This window comes from Platalea leucorodia (genome assembly GCF_965183815.1).
Source record: "Platalea leucorodia genome assembly, chromosome: 7".
Taxonomy (NCBI): domain Eukaryota; kingdom Metazoa; phylum Chordata; class Aves; order Pelecaniformes; family Threskiornithidae; genus Platalea; species Platalea leucorodia.
In genome coordinates this window covers 61,416,866-61,441,803 of record NC_138829.1, presented here as the reverse complement: position 1 = coordinate 61,441,803, position 24,938 = coordinate 61,416,866, and the positions used below count along the sequence as shown (strand labels likewise).

At 40.2% G+C, this 24,938-nt stretch overlaps 2 protein-coding genes across 7 annotated transcripts in view; one reads left to right on the top strand and one right to left on the bottom strand.

The window, feature by feature from the left end:
* AMPD3 (adenosine monophosphate deaminase 3) overlaps positions 1 to 11,620 on the bottom strand; it is a 35,251-nt gene extending 23,631 nt beyond the window's left edge. For 2 of the 4 annotated variants that reach the window (XM_082317792.1, XM_082317795.1), the window contains exons 1-5: positions 10,597 to 10,790; positions 7,450 to 7,675; positions 5,199 to 5,394; positions 4,561 to 4,750; positions 2,023 to 2,242 (exon numbers count right to left, since the gene is read on the bottom strand). In XM_082317792.1, the coding sequence (XP_082173918.1) occupies positions 2,023 to 2,242; positions 4,561 to 4,750; positions 5,199 to 5,394; positions 7,450 to 7,675; positions 10,597 to 10,618 (854 nt within the window). In that variant the 5' untranslated portion in view covers positions 10,619 to 10,790. Of the gene's footprint in view, positions 1 to 2,022; positions 2,243 to 4,560; positions 4,751 to 5,198; positions 5,395 to 7,449; positions 7,676 to 10,596; positions 10,791 to 11,157 lie in introns of those variants that run through there. The other 2 variants (XM_082317794.1, XM_082317793.1) reach the window with 2 other exon arrangements.
* Positions 11,539 to 24,938, top strand: part of SBF2 (SET binding factor 2) — a 326,647-nt gene continuing 313,247 nt past the window's right edge. For 2 of the 3 annotated variants that reach the window (XM_082317789.1, XM_082317787.1), the window contains exons 1-2: positions 11,539 to 11,658; positions 12,545 to 12,617. In XM_082317789.1, the coding sequence (XP_082173915.1) occupies positions 12,554 to 12,617 (64 nt within the window). In that variant the 5' untranslated portion in view covers positions 11,539 to 11,658; positions 12,545 to 12,553. Of the gene's footprint in view, positions 11,659 to 11,895; positions 11,928 to 12,544; positions 12,618 to 24,938 lie in introns of those variants that run through there. The other variant, XM_082317788.1, reaches the window with a different exon arrangement.

Sequence of the window (24,938 nt, the reverse complement as noted above, 5' to 3'; positions counted from 1 at the left end):
AAGCCAAGATAAGATCCAATATACTTTCATTTTTTATGCCTTAAAAACACATATATTATGTAAAAATACTTTTTTCCAAAATAATTTCTTGTGCTCTTCTTAGAAAAATCATGCTTTTTTGTTCCTGCTTGCCTACTCCTGTCTGCACTCTCATCTTGTTATGTTTCTCATTCTATTTTTAACCAATGACGTGGTTTTTCTCTTCACCATCTGTCAATTCTTATTGAATCTACAGTATTTTCGTAGCACTATTAATGTAATAGCCTTCTTTTTTCTGCTTTATTGAGGAGAGATTGTCAACAATCTCTCCTCAATGGGACACAAATCCCATTACGGATTTGAAAGTCCGATTCAAACACAGTCTAACTGTATCTGATACTGATCAAGACCTGTTTGCCCACTGTAGGAAGTCTTTGTTGCATTATACTATTATTCAAGAGACAGGAAGACTGAGGAGTAGGGGTGAGATTTCACCAGTTTAAGAACAGCAAAGATTAAAGAACAATGGGTTCTTGATCTCCAAGCAGCCCTATGTGTGATAGACACAAATGACAGGAAAGCACCTGCTGCAAACAGGGAAACAATAGTGTATGAAGAACTTACGCAACAGGATTACTGACAAGACTTTTTCCTTTTTGTTTGTGTGTATTTATCAGGGAGTATGAATCAGCCTACAAAAGCTTAATCTGAAGAAGTGAAAGGAGCAGATGATTGCTCCTACATTCACAAAGGTGCTGAGTGTTCTAAGGTGTCCTACCAAGGTCTTTCTTACTTATGGCTTCCTGATAAAGACTGTTAACAAAAGCTGCAAAAAGAAGGGACTTTTGTTTCAAGTTTTTCCTCTTTGTCCTTTAATCTTCTCAATATCTGTCTATGGAATATAACACACTGAAACCAGAAATGCATTTACCCATTGCATACTGTAAACAAGCATACTCAAGCTAGCTTTGATTTGGAGCAGAAGTGCTGATAATGCTGGCAGAAGCATAGGCCTTTGCTCTTGAAAAAGTGCTTAGGGAATGGGACGGTTCTGTTCAGCCCATCTGCTTTGCCACTATCAATGTGCAAGGCAGACAGATCATGCTGCAGCTGTCAGATTCAAAGGGGAAAGAATGCATCAGGTGTGACTAACTTGTCACATTGTAAGTGAAGATCCCACAAAGGCAGAAGGACTAGGAATGCAGTGCTGGCAGGCAGGGCAAATTGTTCAGAAGAACAGTCAGGTTGCCATCTTGTTCCGTCCTAGGCTGGATCCTTCCATTTCCTGGTGCTAAGGCCATGAGAAACCTTGATGTTTCCAGTCCTCAGCTGGAAAGCAAACTTAAAAACTGGATGCACGTGTTTTCATTACGCACTGGGCAAGGACATGGCTTTGTCATGAGTGTGTCAGTGACTACTAGAGTTGTTGTATTTCTGGTTTTTACAGATTTCCCAGGAGTCTGATGGTTCTGGGAAATTTCAGACCAATTTTGATTGTGCATGCGTGGATCAATTTTGCAGCACATGAGCAATTAATTCACATCTGGAACAAATCAGACTGAATATTTATGTTGCTGAGCTGTTCTGTATGCTCTACATAGGCAGGGTTTCTCTTGATGCAGCAAGAGAACAGAGATGAAAGAATTCCAGACAACTGTTCAAAAAAACCCTCAAATTCAGCATAGGCCAAAACAACATAAAAAAGGTGACGTTCAAGTTTCAGTTCCCATGCCTCAAGAAGTTTGGGTCAGATTTGACTTGAATGGGAACATTTGGCCAATTTCTTGCTTTTCTGTTAACTGCTTCTCATTTTGCCATGGCTGATGCAAAGAAACTGAAGAAATGAAATATAGTTGTATGTGGTGGTTGTTTTTTTTTTTCTCCTTTGAAGTCTTTCCATGATGCATTAATGCTTGAGAAGGACAAAACAAAACATTACTGTAGAATGAGTACACTGAGGAATTGAATATCACAAAAGTGAGAAGTATGAAACTAAATGTAACCAGCAGCCTGAAGGGGCAGAGAAGAAAAAGAGAAACATACGTTGGACCATCTGCAATTAGAGCAAGAACGTGGCTCAGGTCAAGGGTATAGGTCTCCAGGTCAGGATATGGCAGACTCCGAGGTTCATTGAGTTCCATCATTTCTTTGTTATCATAAACAAAGGGAACGCCACCTTTTATCTTGATAACATAATCCAAATTGTCTGGAGCATCATCAAGATTGTAAGGATCTTCATTTTCTTCTGGGGGTGAATGGAAATCTGGAAATAAATTTACATTACATTTAGAAGAAATAACATCACAAAAGGCAAAATAATTACAGAAAGGACTTTGTGCTTCTATAATGCTTCATTTCTAACAGATCTTAATACTTTCATTAAAATCACATTTTCAGTTACTATAAAAGATCTGTTGTTACAACACAGTTTTATTCTGACAGACTTTAATTGCAGTCCCTCTCTAAGCTAAGTGCCTACCTTAATTCAAATATTATACATTATTAGAGTTTTCTGAACAATGTATAAATAGATTTAATACTATTCTTTATTAATGTATGATGGAACAAGTTTCAAAATACATTTCCAGAAGAATTTAAATTAGGATGGTTGGAAGTACAGCTGAGATTTTTGAACAATAAAACAGTTGTTGACTTCATATCCACCTTCATTATTTTCTTTTCACCTTCTGATTCACTGTAGTAATTTTGGAAGTTTGTATTTAAGCACATAATAATGCGGCTGTTCTCATATTGAAACATCAGACAGAACAGAACAGGCTGTGCCTTACTTCTTCACCTCTGCCCTTCACACAACCCAATGAGCTAGACTAGTGCATACATACTAGGACTGTTTCCTCTTTCTCTCAACCATTAGAGAATATACTTCCCTCATGGCAGAGCAGGAAATATCTAAGACTCAGTGTCTCTCATTCTGACCAAGGCAGTGTTTGGTTTGCAGGTTTCTGGGGGGCTTGGTTGGGTTTTTTTGTGTGTTTTGATTGGGCTTTTTTCATTTGTGGGGTTTTTTTTTTGTTTGTTTGTGTTTTGGTTTGATGGTTGGTTTGTTTGTTTGTTTTAAAACTCCTTATTTTTATGTTTAATTGCTTTTGAACAGAACCAAGAAACACAGAAGCCAGAGACAGTTCAACACAACTCTAGTCTTCCCCTTGGCCTTCTGATTATCACCAAAATCGGAAAGTACCAGAAGCACAGTTGGGATTTGTTCAGTATAGTTTTGTAATCCCTTTACACAGTTACAATTTTTTTTTTTCTGAGAATCAGGTAAACACACATACTTCTGAGAGATCCAGCTTATGTGAACACTCAAATGTTACCACTCATGCTAGTGAATGTTCATTGCTTCTTTTACAATAGCTTACTAAGGCAACTAGCGTAAAATAAGTGTCTCGACTACATTTATGTCAACTGAACTACATTCTTGGGCTCAGTCTTATCACTGAGATTTCTTCTTTTACCTGTCAGTTAAGCCAAGACAGAAAAGTAATTAACCAGTCCTTTTATTCACCTCAAGCACTTGAATGTATGTTATAAACCGATACCATTCTTATCTCTAATATTCATAACTATCCAGCTCAAACTTGTGCTAATTAAGACATTGTGTAATGAGATTTTATTGTTTAAGTTTAAAATCATAACGGTAAAAAAGTTATTAACCTAATAATAGCTTGGAAATACCTCCCTGGCAACTGTTCCAAAATATCTTTCCTGTCTTGAATATTCAGGATACTGTCCTCTTTACACTCTTTCTGTATAACAAGCGCTTGAAAACATGTTAATTCACCCTCTTTCAACCACTGAGCTAGAGGGTAATTGATTTAAAATGTCACTTTAGGGCTGAGAACACATTGCCAACAATATGGGTACATCTACAGTGGCACATCTGTACAGACCAAAGGTTGTTCCTCACAGGCTAATTCAAAAACTAGCAGTGCAAACTGTTTAATGCACAAGCAAAGCTTTCAAGACACAACCCACTTAGAGTGACAAATGTCATTTGTAACATATATAGTGGGGAACACGTTCAACCTAATAAACCTTGTTGAGAGATCAGAGTTTATTAACCCAGGCAGAATGCCTGACAAATATGACTATACAGCTTCCAGTCTTGACCTGTTAAGTGTACCATGCCTGTGAAATTACTGACTCGGGGCTTGGTAACTGGTAAGTCTGTATACTGCTTCAATTTACAATGTAGATGAGATCATAATCCCTTTTATTTCAGCATGGCAAGATCAGGAGGAATGACTTTTCACTTTAAACCATATCCATACATCTTTTCCTGGAGGAACACAAGGGTACTACTTACCATCCCATTTGCTGCAAAAGAAAAAAATAATCAATGAGCATCTAATACGTTTTTTTTAGCTTTTGACAGCTTCAAAGTTTCAGATTAGACACAGAATTTATAGTTAGTTCCATCAGTGATTCTCCACCACTTACTAACAGAATAAATTGCAGTGGCAAAGACACTCAGAGAGATAATTACAGAAATCCAACTTACCTTTACTACAGCAGTGCATGGGTTTAATTGTATATTTTAATAAGAACAAGGATATTCACCTGGATATACCTCATCTTCAACCTTCCATTTTTCATCTTGCATGCTACACAAATACTGAGATGTTGTTCTTGGGAAGCGATGGTAGGCAAGACGTGAATACTTTTCTCGAATGAGAAGAGCTTTCACCAGGCTCTTGGCAGCTTGTTCATAATCATCTACTGTAACCTGAAAGGAAAGCCTGGATATATACTGACGAAAATAAAACAGCAGTTTTAGCAACAAACTGAATCCACGCTGGTAACAAGGCGACTGAATTTCCAGCAATTTAAGTGTACGTGGCTGGACCATAAGGATCTTACCCAGGGTCTCAGGAAGCCAATGACAGAAGCAGAGTCCAAATACAGTGTGCAAAACACACACAAGTTTTTTCCTCCTACCATATATTGCCCATTTATTTAATGCGTGATTATGTTTTTATCTATTTGATTTGTTTTTTATGATAAAAAGTATAAAACCACCTGACCTTGACTTTAACTGTTTTACAAATCAATGTGTTCACAAAGCAATTTACAGTTTGATGCAGAGAGCCATAATATACTGACATTTCACACTTTATATACATTAGCTGCTTGTGCTGCTTGTGGTTTGGGATTCCCTCCCCGCCAGATAAAGAAAGGGAAAAAAAATGGTTTCTTACCCCTGCACAGTAGTCCCCACTAATTGAAACTCTCTGAAACTCTGGTACATCATATGGCACTTGGACTGGCAGAAAAGCACTTGGAAGAACTGGCGTTGCAGGAGACAGAACAGGATTGGCCGATGGTGCTTTCCATTCCTGAGGTGGAATTTGTAATGACAAAGACTGGGATCGAATCATCTTGAAACTTTTCTTCCTATGAATTCATGGTACAAAGCATAAAATAAGCCATGGTGTAAAACATTAAATACACGGGAAAACTGATTATAGCAAAGAAATCACCCCCTAAGAAATTTTACAAATGGAATCTCTCATACCACAGGAAAAATGTTGGTCACAAAATATTTGTGCTTTTAGCTTTTTTCCTATGGACATTTCACATGATATATACTACACACAATTGCACCTACCCTCCACAGGAATACAATATGCCATGATTTATTTACAATCACTGTAAGATGCCCTAAGGTTTGTTTTGTTTCACTTTATACAAATTCAGTTTCAGCAAGTCACTGTACAGAAGGAAAATGTGATCACTGTGCTTACTTTAATAGGAGCTGATTCTTAGAGACTGGTAGCATCAGAATTCACAAAATATCAGACAGAAACAAGTGAATGTTATGTACAGTAAGTTGCTATAAGTTATCAGGCTATTACACATACTTTTCATTCTTCCCAAAACATGCAGGATATAAAAACTTTTATAAACTAGATGCCAAAACCTTAAAATGTTAGTAAGAACCACTAACAAAGAAAAAGGAATACTGCAATACTCTCTGGAAGCTGCATATTACTTCAGTGACATTCTGAAGAATAAGAGCATGCAGTGCTGGTACGATTAATACCCTATGACCAAATTCCATCCTCTCTTAAGTACTTGTAGCCACCTTTGAAATCAGTATGAAATTCCTGAAAGGCAGTGTTGGATCAACCGCAACTGAAAACAACACAAGTTTTACTCGTATAACTGTCCTTGAAGTACACTTCAGTCCTGTAGGACAGGGATGAATACTTGTTCTGTTCCCACATGTAAACAACATACATATAATATCCCACTTCCCACAGTTAAACTTGTGCAAAACTTGAAGTACAGTTTGACAGAACATATTTCTATAAGACAATTTCCCAAATTAAAAGTGAAACTTACTAGTTCAGGAGCAAAGATATACCAAATAGTTGTTTGAATGAAAACATCTAGTTTTTCCTTCTGTGCTTGTTTGTGTCTATGAACATGCCAAGTGGGAAACTCACTTGCACAATTCAAAACAAAAAGTCTCAGCCTGTATCATCAGTGTGTCATATCTTAATTTAACTAAATTGACTCTTCTCCCTTCTGTTCCAGAAATATGATGCCAAGTGTTTCCCAACTGATTGTCTGCAGCTAACTGGGTACATGGGTTTAGCTATCACTTTCAAAGGCTTCCTTGTTTGCCTGCTTTTTGAAGGGCCTGTACACATCGGAGCCATTTGGTGTCAGACTGCTGCTGAGCTCACATGACTCCAGGAAACAGTCTAGCCAGTCCACTGAAATTAAGATACTGGAACAGCCTAATATCAGGGTAAGGCTACCTCTCTGACAGAAGAAAATCATAAACCAATCAAGTTTGGCTTCATTAGATTCATGGGTAAACCAAAGGTGGACTGTGCTTTCTTTTTTTTGAGGAAAAACGCAAAATGTGTGCTTTTATGGATGACAGTGGTTAGATTTTATCTCTGTGAGTTAAAGAAACCTATGGATAACTTCATTATGCCAATACCACTTTTCACCTTCTCCTTTGATGTTAAAATGTCAAGTCTTGGCTTTCATCTATTTTTACAAAGACTAAAAGAAGTATCATACCACTGTCATTTTCTCTGTGTTAAACTTTTCTGTTTCTCTGAATGAAAGTAGAATAAAGGGGGGGGGGGGGGGGGGGGGGGAGTGTTTCTTTTTCTGACCCTTTTTACATTAAAGGGTCTTCAGGTTGTGTCCACTTCTACCTAGCTATACTGCTTGTTAAACTTGCATAAACAACATCTATGCTATTGCTGGAAACACAGCTAAGACCACCTCATCAATCCAAGCTCCCTAGGGCCCATCCCCACACCTTCTGCACAGTACAGCAGGACATCACACAGGTGCCCTTTGTACCTGCTGTTGACCTTTCTTCTGAAGTATAAGAGGCAGAATGTTATTTACCAGATATTTCAATATTAACTCAAACTCATTTAAAGAACTGTTTTCCTCTAAGAAAGCAACTACTTAACAAACCTTTTAGCTGTTTCCACAGACTGTTGTTCTGCCAGTTCCTTCTGCAGTTCCCTTTCCTTGGCCTCTTTCTGCCCAATAGGGCAGTCTTCGGGCACAGTGAATAGTGACAAGGCATCTTTGCTGTCTTCTTCTCGAAGAACTTTAGCAAATACCTTCTCTGCTAGAAGGCGCACGTGCTCATCAACCTCAGAGATGTTCAGCTTTGGAAACTGTCTCGGCATCTCGGCTAATAAGGAAGACAGTTGACAAAGTTATAAGTACACGAAGAATAGAGATATGCGAGAGACTGGGTTTATTTTGTAGTACACCTACCAAAATTAAGAGCTGAGAGCAAAAGCAGACTGAAGTACAACACCTACACAGAATTTAAACTAGTACGCATTACACAAGAACCACAGGTATCCCCTGAGCATCTTTACTTGGGCACCCATGCCAGTTTGTGAATCAGGAACTTCCTGGCATACCCATGAAAATTCCTAAGATATGTGTGTACAGATTTACCAGTAGATTCCACTTACTTGCATAATCAGATAGACTACTATGTGAGATATAATGTATACTTAGCTGCATGTACCTGCACCGAACCTGGAAATCACATTCACTCAGTTGCCTGCCTTCTTCCCCGCTCACTAACTTCAAACCAACACCACAAGCAAGTTAGGAAAGAAGGTTGTACATTTCTACCTCGCCCCATCCTTTCCACAAATAAGAAAGTCATGGAGCTGCTGTGAAATAAAATGGGTGCACAACAGGAGCAAACATGGTGTAGTTAACTCAGTGACTTTTTTTTTCCCCATTTGTTTTCAGTAGTTCATATCCTGCTTTTGAATTTTATGTGGGAAGCAGATATGATACAGACTTTAATGTCTACTTGGCATTTAAATATTATTTTTTGAAAAAATGTTTTATATTTTAAATTTTTATTTAAGTAGCCTTTCATCACAAAACATTTCTATTTTGTTATAGCAGCACTACAGAAAAAACCATCTTTAGGGTTTCTTCTGTAGTTTCTTGGCTTTATTTATATTTCATTCTCATACAATCCAAAACATGAATTTTGACATATCTGGTAGCATTCTGGAGGGGAAAAAAAAAACAGCGCTTGTAAGCTACTGACCAGCATTATTTATTACGTACTATAAAGCTTTTTGAATGCCTTCAGTATGATGGAGTTTGTAACAAATAAGATTAAATTGTTATTACATAAGTTAAAAATAGCAATGAACATGTCACACCAAATGGATCTAAGCACTGCCGGAATGTGAAGCCTGGGTCCAAAACTGGCATTGCAGATTCCTTTTTGGTTACAAAAATACAAACATTTTATAAGATGGCATTCATTTAAATAACAATGTATGCTGTAAGTCATCATGGAGCATGGCAGTTTTTAATGACTCCAGGCATAACTTATCAGGGCCTTCATTACAGTATTTCTGTAGGCATGCTGCAAGTTTCACATGTTGATATGTGATCCTTTTGATATGTGATCCTGTTGTTTTCAGCCTAAAAGATTCTAATTAACATCCACCTGTTTTCACAGTTGCTTTGAGAACACTTTTGCTTTTATGCTAAAAGCAAATATAGTATGAAAAGGTGATGAGAGATATATTGACCCATAACATGGCAATTTAGTGATCATCTACATTATTTCACATTCTTATTTTGTAAGAACCAATTCACAGCCCAGTGGAAAAACATCACTAGTTTTAAAGAACTGTAGATCTGACTCTCTGCAGTTTTTCTTCCTGGAGAATATTTGCTTTGCAATTAGCATTAAGTCTTCATAAAATCAAGTATAACTATAGAAGAAATATAAAAATACATACACGTTTAGCTGAATGATTCGATGACAATGCACTACGATGTCTTAGAAGCATCCAAACTTAGATTAGGTTTCTCAATTTCAAAGCTCAATGAAGTCATGGGAGTCTTTCCACTGACCTCAATGAACACAGTTGTCAGCAACAGTAACTGCCACACACACAGTTGCCAGCAACAAGGGCCTTTTGGGCCACTTCAAGCAGGCAAAACCAGTCTTTATAGTTACTGGACTACAGTAAGAGTGCTAGCAACAATAATAAAATGTGGAATAAAAATGTTTCTTCTGCTGCTAAATCAGCAATTAAAGTATTTTCAGTACTAGCTGACTAGGACAAGAAAAATCAATTGGTTGTATGTCTATCATTCGCTGAGCGTTTTCCTAATATAAACGAACTTTTTCTGACAGAACCGTGATCAGAAACAGAAATGCAGTAGGAACTATATTGCACGAGAAACCACACTGTATTTTAAATCATTACAACAAGATAGTGAAAAGTCAGAATGTATAGATACAAGTACGATCCTCTACTGAGACCAAGGTTTGGTTTTTTTCTTTCTTACAGAACCTGATCTCATGTTCTCCGCTCAAGCAAATGAGAGACTAAGACACAAAACACTTTGAAAGGTAGGTTGACCCACATCGCTGCTAGGTTATGTCACTAAAATGAGTTTAATAAACCTAAAATAGTCATGAGGCACTTCATGCAATACTCATGCAAGCTGTGCCATCCCGAACTGGAAGAGGGATGAGGATCTTGTATCCAGTATCTTCCTATAGAAGTGCTGTCCTTTACCCAAGGTGAGTGACTGGGAGAGCAACAACTAGACATCTTAATGGGATGGGGAGGGAGTATGAATGCCATTCAGCAACCAGCAAATGCTCTTTTCCTAAATAATCCTCTCTCACAGAAAGGCTGCTTTGGTTGCTCTTTAGTTCTGCACCTTTGTGGAAGAAACGAAAGCTATTTCTCTCGAAACATGCTGCATAAAAAATGATGGAATGATTATTTAAAAAGCAAATATTGATCAGGAATTTAATGGGCTTGAATATGGAATGAGCACACGCCACGAAAACAGCAACAACGCCGCCGCCGCCTCCAGAGCCCCACGGCCGGTCAGCCGGCAGCGCGGGGAGCCGCATCCCGCCGCCGGGCGCAGGTGGGGCAGGGCAGGGCCGGGCGCGGGGCCCGGCCCGCGGGCGCTCCCGCCGCAGGAGCCCCGGACACGGCCGCCCAGGGTCGGTTCCCGCCGGGGCGGCGGCCAAGGTCACCACCACCCCGGGCCGGGCCAGCCCGGCACGGCACTGCCTCCTGCCTCGGGACTTACCTAGCGCCCCGGGGAAAGCCATGCTGGGGCAGGGCCGGGCCGGGCCCCGCCACCGGCCCTCCCGCCGGCTGGGAAGGCTCTGTCAGAGGCCGCTGGCGGAGGAGACGGGGGAGGAGCCGCTCCCGCCAGATGCCGCCGCTCCTCTCTGCCGCCGCTCCTCTCTGCCGCATTCACCCGCCGGCCGGCCACGCCGGTACCGCAGTGCCGCGCCGCCCCTTCCCCGGCCCTTTATGGCAGCCGCGGCCCCCGGGCGGAGGAACCCCCTCGCCGCGCCCCCAGCCCCGCCGGGGCGGCCAGCTGCCTCCTGGGCGGCAGCATCGCGGCCCGGGGCGGCTCCGCAGCAGGTGGAGCCGGGGGCAGGCGGAAGGAGGGCGCTGAGGCGGGGGGCGGGGGGCGCGGCCTCCTGCCGGGCGAGGCCCCAGCTGCAGGGGCGACCCCCGCCTGCCCGCCCGCGGGTCCGGCGGGGCGAGGGGGGGCTGCCCCGCCCAGGCGCGGGGCGCCGTTAACGGTCGCCCTGACGGGGCAGGGCGGGGCGAGGAGGGGCGCGCGCCCTGTCCGTACCTCTCTGAGGAGACTCTCGCTCGGGGCGGCGGGGGTTGTTCCCCTCGGGAGGAGGCAGCCGTTCCGGGAACCGTCCGGCGCCGCTCGTCCCGCGGCTGCACCTGCGACGACGGGAGTGGCGGGGGCAGGGACGGCGCCTCCCCCGCGGGGCCGCGGCCTCAGTGGGAGCCGGAGGATCCGAGGGAAGCCTGCCTCCTCCGCGCCGCGCCGGCGGCCCCTTGCCCTTCGGAGGCTTCAAGACAGAACTGGCGCTGTCACATGTCTCCTCGCCGGCGTGGGAGGGAGCTGCCGGGGCGCGCCGCGCCGCCCCGGCCCGGCCCCGGCCCACCTCAGCCCGCCTGAGCTCGCCTCAGCTGCGGGGTGGCCGGCGCGGCGAGCTCCGTGAGTGCCGCCTTCGCAAGCGCTTATTTCAAAACTCCTCCTCAAAAAGCGCTTTAATGTAGAAAACTTTGGTTCGAGACCAGAACGTCGTGAGGCTGGTGCAAAGATGACACCTGATAAGTAAGTTTGCTGACGGCGTATCTCTATCGGAAGTGCTTTCAACAGTGTCCGTCCTTCAGTGTAGCGACACCGTTCAGGTGCTTGTGTATATTAAAAAACAAACAAACAAAAAAATAAAATAAACTTACTGGGTAAAGAGCCCAAGACAAATAACTAAAGGTCAAAACAAGCATGACTCAGCAGGAATGAGGATCTTAATATGTAAAATAATTTGACCTTATTTTGAGAGATTCCAGGGTCTGAAGCTGAAAGGTTTAGGGATGTTTATGGTAAGTGTGGGTGACAATACTTGGAGTCTAATCTGAAGACACTTAAATATAAAAGTATCTTTACAGTGCAGGGAAGTACTGGGAATGTAGTGACTGAAGAACAAGGCCCTCTGTGTAGAAAGACAAGCAGGGTAAAGGTAGATCTTCCAAAACATGAGAGGGATCGAGTAGTTCTGTGGCAAGTGTGCAGTCCCACCTACGTCCTCCCAACTTGGTAAACAAAGAAACGCTCCATTCATAAACCTCAGGGGGTTTTGGCTTCAGAAATTCCTTTACTTCACACAGCTGGTGAAGAAATGGAAGTGAAAAGAAAGTAGGTGACCATACAAAGTTTGAGTCGCAAAGAAGAGTTGCAAAAGTTTGCAAAGTCTTGAGTTGCAAAGACCGCATATTTTGACTCTTATACTAGTATCAACACAATCACCTTCATGTGCTCGTAAAAAAGCTAAGAATTATGGCCACATGCGCCAATCTAAAGCCTTTGAAAATGAGTCAGCCATCCAAAATCATAAAAAAAGAATTTATTTTAAAATAATACTAGTACTACTAAAAAAAACAGAAATTGTTTCTTAGCTTGGAAAAAAGGCTTATGTTGCATGTGCATGTTTCTCCCACAGTAACTCTGAATGTCTTCATCAGCTGCCAGGCTACACCCAGACAAGCCATCTGGCACCCAGGAAACTACATACTGTAAGTGTCTGTAAGTCTGACTCACGGTTGCCCTGCCCACATGATACATGAGTTAAGGACACCTGATGCTGCTGGCCATTCAGTACACCCGTTGATTGCTGATCTGTTAATCCTGCTTCCATTCTGCTGTTCCCCATGTCCTTCTCCCAACCACCTGCCTGAACATGCCCAAACTTGCCTGCTTCCCATCCCAGGGTTTGCCTGGCAGTTTGGGCTGCTTAGTGGCCCTGTAATCATAATTGTGCCCTGCCTGCTGGACTCAGGTATCCCATGGCTTCTTGGATTCCTCTTCTCAGCTTAGCAAATGGGTCTTGCCTCCACACTTGATTTAGTCTCTCTTCTAACCGTGGGACACAAAAGCCTGGAAGAGTTCCCTCTTGTGCTGTTGCTGGCTTTCTACCAACTGCTGTGAAGAAATAACGGTCTTAAAGATAACTGAGTTTTTACAGCTTTCTATCATGGAAACAGGCAGCTCTGTATGCCCCAAGTGAAAAAAAGGTTGCAGTGTGAGTTCACATTCTATGAAGGCCAGAGAATTCACACAGAAGGGAGACCTTAAAAATGCCTTAATAAAGAAAAAGGTTCTATGAGCACTGAAGTGCCAATCCACAAGGACGTAGGACACTTGTTCTAGGTGACCATGACTATTTAAATGAGCTTTCCTTTTATAACAAGTTGGAAACCTTTAAAGGCAAACTGAGATCATAACTTAGTAAATGCATCTATAGCAATTGAAGCATTAAGAAAATACTATTGCAAGATCTGTAATAACATCAGGATGGATTGTAAGAATAGGGTAATGGTAATAAATTAACAAGAAAATACTTCAAGTCCTCTCACATTTTGCAGAAGCAATTACTATGATCAGTTATTTTGCAAACTGTGTTCAGAACATACGTTTGACTAGTGGGTCCAGCTTCACGTCTCATCTCTGCTCTTATAATGAACAATTCACATGTATCTTTGGGAAATGGAAGTAACACTAAGCTGACAACAATAAAATAGCATATTTTCAACAGTAGATATTGTCGTGCCCTTCCATTAGCACCTGCAAAACATAAAGCATTAAGCTTTGCATCCAGACTTAGAACACCCCAGTGATGTCAGTCAACACCTTGTTAAACACTTGCCATCTGGACCATGAAGGAGGCTTTCTGCCAGTCCAGTTTGTGGGTAGCTTATACTTTTATACACCGTATTGAAAGTACTGCAAGTGTCTCCAGGGTTATTTTAAATGTTCTGATTCCTATTGTAAAATGTCAGTACTTTCTGAAGTCATCTGGGTTTTGGTTCACTTCTTTGTGTAGCAAGCAGTAGTTCTCTCAGGTAAATTTTGCACTGTGTAAAAATGTATTTCTATTTAATCTTATTATACAAAAAAAAGTTATCCCCTTCCTTTTACCACAAAGTTACAACTGATTACATTTCTTTGTATTATTTTTTAAATTTTGTATTTCTATTATGCCTTCAACTTGCTTTAAGCCCTACTTTAGAGATTATTCTTTTGGTGGCAGTAGTAAACTCATGATTATTCCAGTGTACGTGGTATTTGGACTGCTCTTTCACAGTCAGTCTATTTTAACAAACGGAAATGCAATAAAAGTTTTAAAGATTTGCTTGCATGTCAACATCTACTGAGGAATGGAATAAAATAAAGAAAACCCTACATATACATATCTATTATTAATACTTATTTTTAGAAACAGACAGATCTTGTCTGGGAGGTGATTAAAGCTGGAATGCATATTCATAAAAATTAGGAAATGGTCTCTCATTCTCACTTGAAGTTGTTTCAGTTGTTATAACGTACTGCTTTCATTTGAACAGTGGCTTAAAAGCTAATGGATTTTGAATTCATTTTTTTAAATAGATTCATATTACTGACTGTGATATTCATAACTACAAAACAACTAATAGATCAAATGAAATATTTCAATCTATAACGCACCCATTAGTGGCATCCAAGCAATATTAGACCTAGTGCTTGCTATTCTGATCTTCAGTTCATTCAGTAAATGATGTGGTGGCACACATGCATTTACTTGTTGAAAAGTAACTGATATTCCAATAGCAAAAAAAAAAGGTTAAATAAAATGATCTCCAAAAGCTGGAGGGGAGATTTGTGCCAAATCTGAAATGTAGTTGAATCAAATTATCAAATATTCTCTACTAGAAAGGAAGAATGATTCAACTTTGTAAACAAAACAATAGGTGAAAATTGTAATAGTTCAAAAAGGAAAAAAATATTCCACTGAGTGATTTAAATGATACAAAGCAAATCATCTATGTTTTATAAAGTCAGCAAATGAAAAAGCATCATCTTTCTTATCCACTGCTTTTCAAAAAGCTTGTAGAAATTATTGGGCATATGAGTATTCAGTCCTGTATTTGAATTAGACACAGTTAAGAACTCAATACAGATGACTGGGTCTTTCTCAGTATTGAGTTAAACTAGAATTTGTAAATCTAAAAGTTTGGTTCCTACTCTGAATATAAGCAGCAAATTTTCTATGTTTTGGAGACTGCTCAAGGCCATTCCAGAAAGTATGTGAGAGGGGCAACAAGGAGGAGAAACTTTGATTAGGCCAATTTTTTGTAAACTCCATCTTGGATAGTTTGTGGTGTTTGGAATATGTACATACAAGATGGGACTGTGCTTATATAGAATGCAAAATATTTTGAAAATGGCTTGCACTGACATTAGAACTGATAGTAGGTTTGCAATTCTGTTTCTTGTTTTTTTCAGTCAAATGACGTTCTTCTTTCTGAAAGGATACCTGCGATTATAATTGTCCTGTAGTATATTATTATAAAATATATATAGTATGCAAATATAAATCTGGTTGTTTAAAAACTGAAATGGAAGTGGGAGCTGTAGAAATTACAAAAGGATGTGACTGTTCAGTCACTGCTTTAAAAATAAACTAGGAAAGTATCTGTACAGTCCTAATAATCTGAATCTGAAATAACAGAAGTTTTCCATGAGTTTATAAATGGAATATACTGTAATACTTTGTTGCACAAGAAAGGTTTACAAGCAAGATGGGACGCTTTGGTGTGTTTGGAATTGTAAGCTGTCATTCAGATATTTGGAAAGCTTTCTTTCCAGCCAGTTGGAAAATTCTTCACTGGCATCTACTAACTGCTTTGCTTTGTCACAACAGCCCTGTAAAAATGCTAGTTTAAAACCAGTTTATCTCAAACCTACTTAGCTTGGACTTTGCAAGTATTTACCCTTGATGGAAGACTGCCTTGCTTTGACATTATACATAATTAATCTGAAATTCTGGAACTGTTCTAAGAAGGAGAGATCTGACTGTATTAGACAAACCTGTATGTGGAGCTGAAAGACCTTTAATCTGATTTATAGAAAGGAGAATTTTCTGAAAGTTACTTTTCACATTTGTTATGTGATATGCAGATGAAATACTTTTTAACCACCACTCTGATGTACAATGCTGTTTTACTTAGCTGTGTTTTAAGAGGAATTTTATTTGCTTGGAATGGACAGAAAATAAAATATTCAGCAAGCAACAGTCTAATGAATTAGACACTGCCCGTGCATGATAAATAACGAAACAGTGTAATTACAGCTTACAAAGGGGAACTCTGTGGTCTACTTTGGAAACCCCTAAAATAATGAATATTCTGAATGATTTGATTTCTACAAAAATCAGTACTGGAATCTAAACTGTATGTTTAGAATTGGTTTACACATTATGTTTGCAGTGGAAACACAAATAGTTCTGTTAAGTGATACTCAGTTCTGCCTTTGTTAGATGACCATTAAGGTGTTTGTGATGACCTGTGACAAGGGTTTGCATCTGGATTATTTGGGCCTCAAGTCAGAAGTTTCATTCCCGAATAACAGATATCTGTGTGATGCAGGTGGAGCACATAACTGCCCAGAAACTGGAAAATGCAAGATACGGTTTAGACATAACCTTACACAAACGTTATGTAGCCTTAAATGAACTCTGGGCTAGGTTTTGCTGAACTGTAGTGTTCCCTGTCCCCAGAACATCCTGCATCTTCTCTTTGGTTTACAAGTGTATTTTCCAAGTGTCTTCTTTTACAAGTGTGAGTGAAACTCTGCAACCTCCAAAGCCAGGAGTTCATTTGTGCACAGGGGTTCCTAGTGGCCATTTACAACCCAAATAAACCTTCTCTATATTGCTTATGTAGTGCTAAGCAAGCATAGTTGGCAAGAAATCCAACCCCAAATGTTCTTATTTTCATGTAGAAACTTAAACTTTCAGCTGGGGAAAGATTGCTTTATTATTTTTATCCAACCTGCCTGAGTAAAAAATGCAATACCTAGGCCTATGCTTATATGCAAAATGGCTTAGAAAGCCCCTGTCTTCTTTTCATAAAGCTCATCTAAAATATTAGGTATGGGAATCTATAGCTTGTGAAATTTTCCATAGTTTTTTTCTACCCTATAGACAATGGGAAAATAACATATTTTATTTTTTGTAACTGTGGTTCACCAAGAGGGCAACGCTAGCCTGCCGCTATCAAACACCACAATGTGCCCTGCGTTCCGCTCCTCTCTCGCGCCTGAGCAGGGCCGAGGTCTGTGGCACCACCGGCTGCGCCGGGCCGCAGCAGCAGCTCTCCGCCTTCCCTGCGGCTGTGTTATGGAAACAGCAGTTATGCAAGGAATGCAGATTTCACCTTTCATAACCATTCGTTCCTATCGGAGAATTCTTTATTTGTACCATTAGTGCGTATAAATTAAAAGGAGGGGAAAGCGGTGCTTGCATTATTAGAGATATATCTCTCTCTGGTTCCAAAGCGACTTGGTGACTTGTTTGCTGCTGTGGTACTTTTCACTCAGGCAATTTAGTGAAACTCCCATCGCTTCCTTAACCTGGAGGAAATGCCCTCTATTCAAAAAAACAGCACACATACCTAAGTCATATTTGTGCCCTTTTCTGGGGGTCTAAGAAAGACTTTACTGATTCATAGTTATTGCACAGAGTGAATGTAATCCAATATGTACAAAGGGAAATCAAGTTCTGTGTATCTCAAGCTTTATATTTCAGCTGCTGCCACAACCAGAGGACCTGATTCCGAAGTCTGTGTGCAAAGATAGATTTCCAAGTCACTTCAGTGCCATCAGGGCTAGACAAAAGAGCCCCATAGCTCAGTACTCTGTCTCTATCAGAAGTTAGGAGAGATCCCAGACACAGTGGGGTCTGCTTCTGTTCCCTTGTCCTCTTGTGTGCAGGCAGAGCATCGTCAAGTGGTATACACTTGGGATACTTTCACGGAGTAGTAGATGCTGCCAGGGCTTCTGTGCTTGATGCCTCACTCAATTCCCTCTATACTAATGTTTGATCCTGCAACTCTTACATACCTTTCCTTTTTGATTTAGTGCCCCTGATAAGTTGGGGGGGGGCAGTTTGTGTGGTTTGTTTGGGGTTTTTTTGTTGTTTGGTTGGTTTTATGTTGGTTTTTTTCTGCTTTTCCTTTAGCCTTTTTTCTCCCTGGAAAGGCCTCGAATTCCATGGATACATTGAAGGATTGGTGTACCGGGGTGCTCTGCTCAGGGTTTTGCCCTGGTTCTCTACTTACACATTTTTAGTCATATACTTTCCTTTTTCATTTGTTGCTAATGCCCAGCCAGCCCTATAAGGAAAATCCAGTACAAACAGAAACATTAGTATACAGTTAGATGGCGTCAAAGACAGAGCAATCATTTTCCTGTTGTGCCTCACCTGTATTGCTTTATAATCTTTATGAACTGGGGGTGGAATCTGGACTATCCTAACTGATTGTCATCGGTCAGTGAATGTCTTCCAAGAATGAGTCCAGTTCCATTTTTAACCGTGTCTATTTTGCTGTCCACAACATCCTATGGTAGTGAGCTTGTTCTACAGCTTCATTGTGCACTGTGAGCCAGGGGAATGTGAGCCAGCTTTGATCCAAAAATTGTATGACCAGATATAGCACAGTTCTTTGAGCTCTTAGCTTTTGCTGGTTAAGACTACAGCCAGTGTAAGCTCACGTCTGCTCCCAGTATACTGCAAAGACATCCTTTAACTGATGCTTAGACAGGTCACAGCAATACGCTATTGAGCCAAAGGAATGTGCCATAGATTACCACACTCGGGTATGTTGTGTGACTATGGAAAGACAATGGATCTGTGGGGACATTCTCTGTACGTAACAAACACTTTGCTAGATCATGCAGCTGAAAAGAAGTAATTTCCACAGGCACTATCTCAAACGTGGACAAATCTCTTTGAGACTGAGGTAGCCAATAGAGACTGGAGCAGATGAAAGAAAGTATGATATGAAAGGTGACCTGCTAGATTAGTCGGCTGTTTGAATGGCTTATATCTGTCATCTCCTGCACGATCCAGTGGGCATAAGTAGAGAGTAGGGGAACAGCCAGTCTTCTCAGATCTAAGCAAAAGTGGAAGAAAAAAAGAGCTGTTAAACTCATTGCCTGGCTTCCCTAGTAATTAGTTTCTGAATTTTGACAACCTTTTGTTTACAAAACAGAAATATCAGAGGCATCTAGAACTTAAATTAGTAGATAATTTAAAAAGAAACCATCACATTCATATTTCTTCAACTTTGTTTTTTTCAATGCGATTTAGTCTTTCTTCAAAACTCAGATTGTGTTGTTATTTCATATAAATGAAATACAGATTTTAATCTGTTTTATATACATATGCTACCCCAAAACAATAGAGAAAGGTAAATTTGCTGTATGCAAACATTCATTTAGTAATCTCATACTAAAACTGGATATTTGGTAAAAGAGCAAGAGTAAACCACATACATTATATCTCTTTGCTTTTCCAGATATGCTTTAACAGTTCATAATGTACTGAACCTGTTCATACAAAATATAGCTCTTAATTGCCAAAATACTCTGCAAGGACTACTCCAGTGATGAATTCTGCAGGTGAAAATTGTGCACCAGGGAAGAACAAAAAAGTTTTAAAGGAGTAACTATTACGGCCATGTCCAGGGTGGTAGTTGCAAGGTTGCTAAGAAAAAAATGCATCCATTTCTTCTCTGACGTGAGGAAGTATGCTAATTGTGGCTGAAGACTAGAGAGAAAGGAATGTAGATCTGCAATACCTCTGAAAGACATATAAAATGTTTTCACAGTCCCAAATGAAATCAGTCATTAATTTTGCTGATTGAAAATGTGGAATCAGTTTTCCCCAAAATTAAGGCTGGTTTGGGTCCCTTATTCTGAAAAGAAGCTATCTGACTGCCAGTCAGTCCGGCCAGCTCTGGGATGATCACTTTGGAAGAATGGAATCCAAGGATAATCCCTCAGAACAATTTTTCAGCATTTTGCAGCATTGTGGGAAGGAAGGGGTGCTTACATGACTTAGGGATCCATAGCTGCCTTAGTGGTGCCTTGAGTTACTTGTAACCAGCTCAAGACAAAAAGGATAGAGTTTTTCTTGTGCCAGTAGGACACAGAGTGGTTCAAGAATTGGAAGAGCGTATCAACAGCTTAAAACCACTTTTGCCAATTTTCTCCATGCATGGGGCCAGAATCCATAGCCTTCTTTTTCCCATCCTTAGTCACCACACAGGCATCCCATGGGCACAACTAACTGTGAAAATTCGATAAAACAGAGGGGAGAACCTGAAAGTCAATGCCTTTTTGCCCCTTGTGCTGGCTATCAGTTCCAAGTTGGTCAAAGGCTGAAGACAATTCTTTTTTCTTTTTCTTTTTTTTTTTTAATAGTATCTGTGATTTCTTGTGATCATTCACAATAGAGGCTCTTCTTAGAAAAAGTTACATAGTCCATAATGACTGTCAATGGAGCACATCTGTCTGAATTGTGCTCCTTTTCAAAACTCGTGCAGGCTTGGGAAATGCTGTATTTAAAAAAGCCAACAGAGCCACCTAGTGTTTAAATTAAAAATATACAGTTTTGTGTGTTTCAGACTTCTATGTGCAAGAGCAAGATCTAGGTGCGATATCAACGGTCAGAGAGGGAAAACAGCTCATAGGCTTTCATATTAATCCCTGACAGTTCTTGTTTCTTACAGACTGTACAGTTATTGATGCTAGAATTAACAGCGTTAGAATGGTACGTGGAGATTGCCATTACTTCACTAGAGACATCCAAGACTAGTCAAAAAGTTTTCTCTGATATTTAGCCTCAGCCACTTTCATATTACCATTTTTAGTTATACATTTTCATTTCTTCTTGGCATTCAAACCCTTCAGATACCTGCGCTGCTTCATTGCCCGCTGCTTCAGGGTGTACACTTAATCAGTTGTTTTCTGTAGTGTGGCCTGCCTTCTGTGAACTGTCTTTTTGATAGCCTGGCATATCAAACTTGATGCAGTGCTCTCGAGTTGGTCAGAAAGCTGGGAAGAGGCCACATTGCAGGTTTCTTATTTTTTTCCTCAAAATGCTGTAACAGGCTTCAGTGGCTGTTATCTCCCTTCCCAGTAATCAGCATGCATGCATGCACACAACAGACATGCACACAATTTACACTGATGTTTTCTTCATCATTTCTGATGGTGAGCTCAGATATAATTGCACAACATTTGTCATCCACAGTCATTTCGCTTATTGCATATTCACATTGTCATTTTCTGCCTCTATGGGTAACTTCTAGAGAAGAAGAAACATGATTTTTATAGTTACTGTCTAAATAGTTGGGCTGGCTTTGTTCTCCTAACGTAATCTAAGAAGGTGAGTGCAGATCAACTAATGACTACTCAACAAACAGGCAAAACAGAATTTTGCTGCCCTATGGAGAAAAGACTGGGGTCAAAGCAGAGCTGGGACCAAGACTGAGCCAACCTAACAGCTTCTGCTGCCATGGGAGATGCAAGACAGAGGACAAAAGGAGTCACACCAGGAAGAGCCACTGATGTTTCTGTGGCAAACCATCTCTTCCCTGGTCCATGTCAGAAGTCATTGTCCCATAATCATTCTCCTTTTTTTCTTTTTTTTTTTTTTTCTGTCCATGTCTGGTCTAATCGTATGCTTTTCTTAGGCAGCATGCAGTGATTCATTCAAATCCTAGTGTCCATTTAGCAATCTAGCATGTGTGTAATTCAAAGGTAAGACAGGCTTTGGGCATGGGAACTTATCTGATCTAACTTTAGATGTTTGAAAGATAGTTGTCTAAATCTAAGCTGGTATTCTAAGATTCTTTATAGTCTGTAAGAAGAAGCAAACAGTGTCCAAAAAATGGTTTCTTTTGATCTCCACATAGGTGCCTAAGAATGGTGGAGTCAATCATTCTCAAGTGTTGAATCCCACATGGCCAACAGTAACTACTAAAAATCAGTTGCGTGCCAGGAATCTCAGAGTGAGGAAGAATTATATTAGTTATTTTGCAAGCTACTTCGGGATGGCCATCTTAGACAGGAGGGACTATGTAGTAAGAATGCTGCCCTTCAAAGGAATTACTTAACAGCTGTACTCCTTTTAGTAATTGCCCAGTGTGTTCAAGAAAGGAAACTGAGTGAGTCTTGTGCTTTATAAACCTATTTTGCTTATTATTGGTGGCTCTTCTGCCCACTATATATTTAAAGTTTTTAAAAACAGTTAGAGTTTCTTCAGTGATAATATTGCCAAAACTGAAAATTAAGGTTCTGATAATATCACAATGCATTACTGTTTATTGAAACCCTTCAAAGGGACTATCATATTATCACTATGACCTCAAAAAAATGTTACTTGTTTAATCATTAGAACAAAGAGCTGGAGGCCAGAAAGATCATAATACAGCAATTAGGGACAGAGAAGAGCCAACAATGTGGTTCACAGAAAACAGAGACAAAAGACCTATCTGTGTCTGTGGAGTGTTTCCATTTTCCCCAGCTGATGTACTGCACAAACCCATGATATATCCAGTTTCTCCAGAATTTTAAGTTTACCTTAAAGTAAATCATGTGCTAAGCCATCCTGTTTACGAAAGCTTTTGTCTACAGAAGGAAATTGACTGATACAGCTCTCATGGCATAAGCTATTTCTGAGCTATTCTAAAAGCTGCAACTAGTTATTGAAGAGGAGCTATTGTGGAATAGCCTATGCTACAGTGGTTACACCCATCACTTTCCATGGAGAGAAAAAAATCCATTACAATATTCTAAACATGAAGTCATTGTAAACTTTTGCAGTATTTTCTTCAGGACTCTACAAATAGACAACTTGAAATAATATTCTGAATGGCGTTAGTTGTCTTTGAACAGTTAACTCTAAAATCCAATGGCATGACTTGGAATGCTTAGCAAAACTGTTTGATTGGAGGCAATTAGAATTAAGCATGAGAAGAAAGAGGAATTATTACAGGGAGGAAAACTCCAAAGGAAGGGAAGAAAAAGACTGAAAAGGGGACTGAAAAGGCATGAATAGCAGCAAAAGGAAAACTGTAAAGAAGAATATCAAAGTGTAGAAATAACAGTGAAAGTCAAGATGGGAATGTTTCCTCAACTGAGAAACAATCATGGTAGTAAGCCTGAGTTAGCTACCACAGTACAAAGGGATAGTTTATCCCCTTGATCTTAATGCCACTACCCCACTGATGTCAGTGTGCATCTTACTGTAGATTAAGTGTATCATATAATCCTAAATTTAGACAAGCAGTCATTAAATATGGAATGTGGTCTTCTCTGCAGAATGACTTTGCACATCCCTCACTTGGGTCCCAATGCCAAGACAATATTTTCTCCATTGCAAGCCCATGTTTGTTCTGCCAGCCTTTTCATTACTTACTTCATTTACTCACAGTATGTCAAAGCCCGACTCTGTGACGTTTCAGTCTGAGTATCTTTTAAAAGAAATGTTTTTTCTATCTGTTTTGAACAGTACAAAGCAACTTGCTGTGTGTTTCCCTCCCTGTGGCAGACGCTTCTGTCTTTCTAGCAGACTTAAATACTGTGATAGATTGAAGGAATAGCATGTTGTTTCCACATGTATGGCACGAGCTGTCAAGCAGGTGAAATGACAAGGACCCATGCTGTGCAACAGGAGCCAATAAGGACAGAATAGGGAAGCAGAGCCACCTCTATCAGACCTGCCCTGAGATACTGGCTGAGGTGGTGTGCCGCTAGTCTGTCAGCTTCCCACACAATTCATGGATAGGTTTTGCACATCCTTGCAGGATCAGGAGCTAAAGTGATTTTACAGAAGTGTTGCTTCTTTTATTTTCATAATTCAGGAGCTGATAAAAGATTAACTTGATAAAAAATGTAATTAATTGTAGTTGTGATAATTGAGGGAATGTTATCTGTGTAATGGAAACTTTTGCATGTTTTTTAACGTTTAGGTGTGTCTTTAATGCCTGTGTATGAATGTGTATCCACATTTGCTAAGAAAGCCTTTCTATCTGAGATTAGGAATAAAAGGGAGTCCTTTGTTTTAAATCTTATAGTTTGATGAAACAATTAGTCGAGGAGGTTAGATGAACTTTTTACTCCAAATGTTTCTGTAGGGGAATGAAACTTCAACAACAACAACAAAAAAGCCAGATGCTATAAATGGGTCTATAAAGTGGAAAAGGCTCAAGCACATAGAAGTACTAGAGAAAGAAATGGAAGGATTTTATATATAGGATGGAACTGAAAACATGGGACAGGAGGTCTGTGTTAGCTGCAGGAAGTGAGCTGGACAGGAGAGACTCTGGCTGGGGCTTTCAGAGAAAGGTTCTAGATAACTCCAGACGATATGGTATCTACTTGTAACAAGTGATTTAGGATGTGTCAAGAAAATACCCATTGTATTTCTTGGGTTATCCAAATGAAGAGCAGTAATGTTTTAAAAATACATGCAATGTGTGTTACAGTGTGTATACTTTCCACCTTAGGTACTTCCTAAGGTGTGAAATGTAATTCCAAGTATAGTTTTGCAGAGAATGCCTTTGGATTCCCTTGGGATTCTGAAAACTGGAGACAGATCAGTTGTTGGGACTATTTCTGTGCAGGGGGAACAGAGAACCTGTGTCCAGGAAGTGTATGTGCCACGGAGGCTGATGGAGGAGGTAATGCTGTAGCCTACTAAGAAAACCTTAGTGCTACAAGTGGAATGAAATCCAGGACAGCAGTTTGGGGAGCATATATTGGTGCAGTTTGAACAGATCTATGGACCATGGGTGAGTAGATGAGTTCACAAATAATTTCTCTGTGTGAAGTTATCAGGGACATAAGGGCTCTTTAATATTGTAGAAAGAGGGGAAAATGAGAACTTAAAGCAGTAAGGTGAAGCCAGCAAATTCAAATGAGAGGTTAGGCATGCTTTTTAACAGTGTGTATGATTAATCAGTGTCAGGGAAGTTGTTGATTTTTTACCTCTTGATGTTCTCACTTCAAAG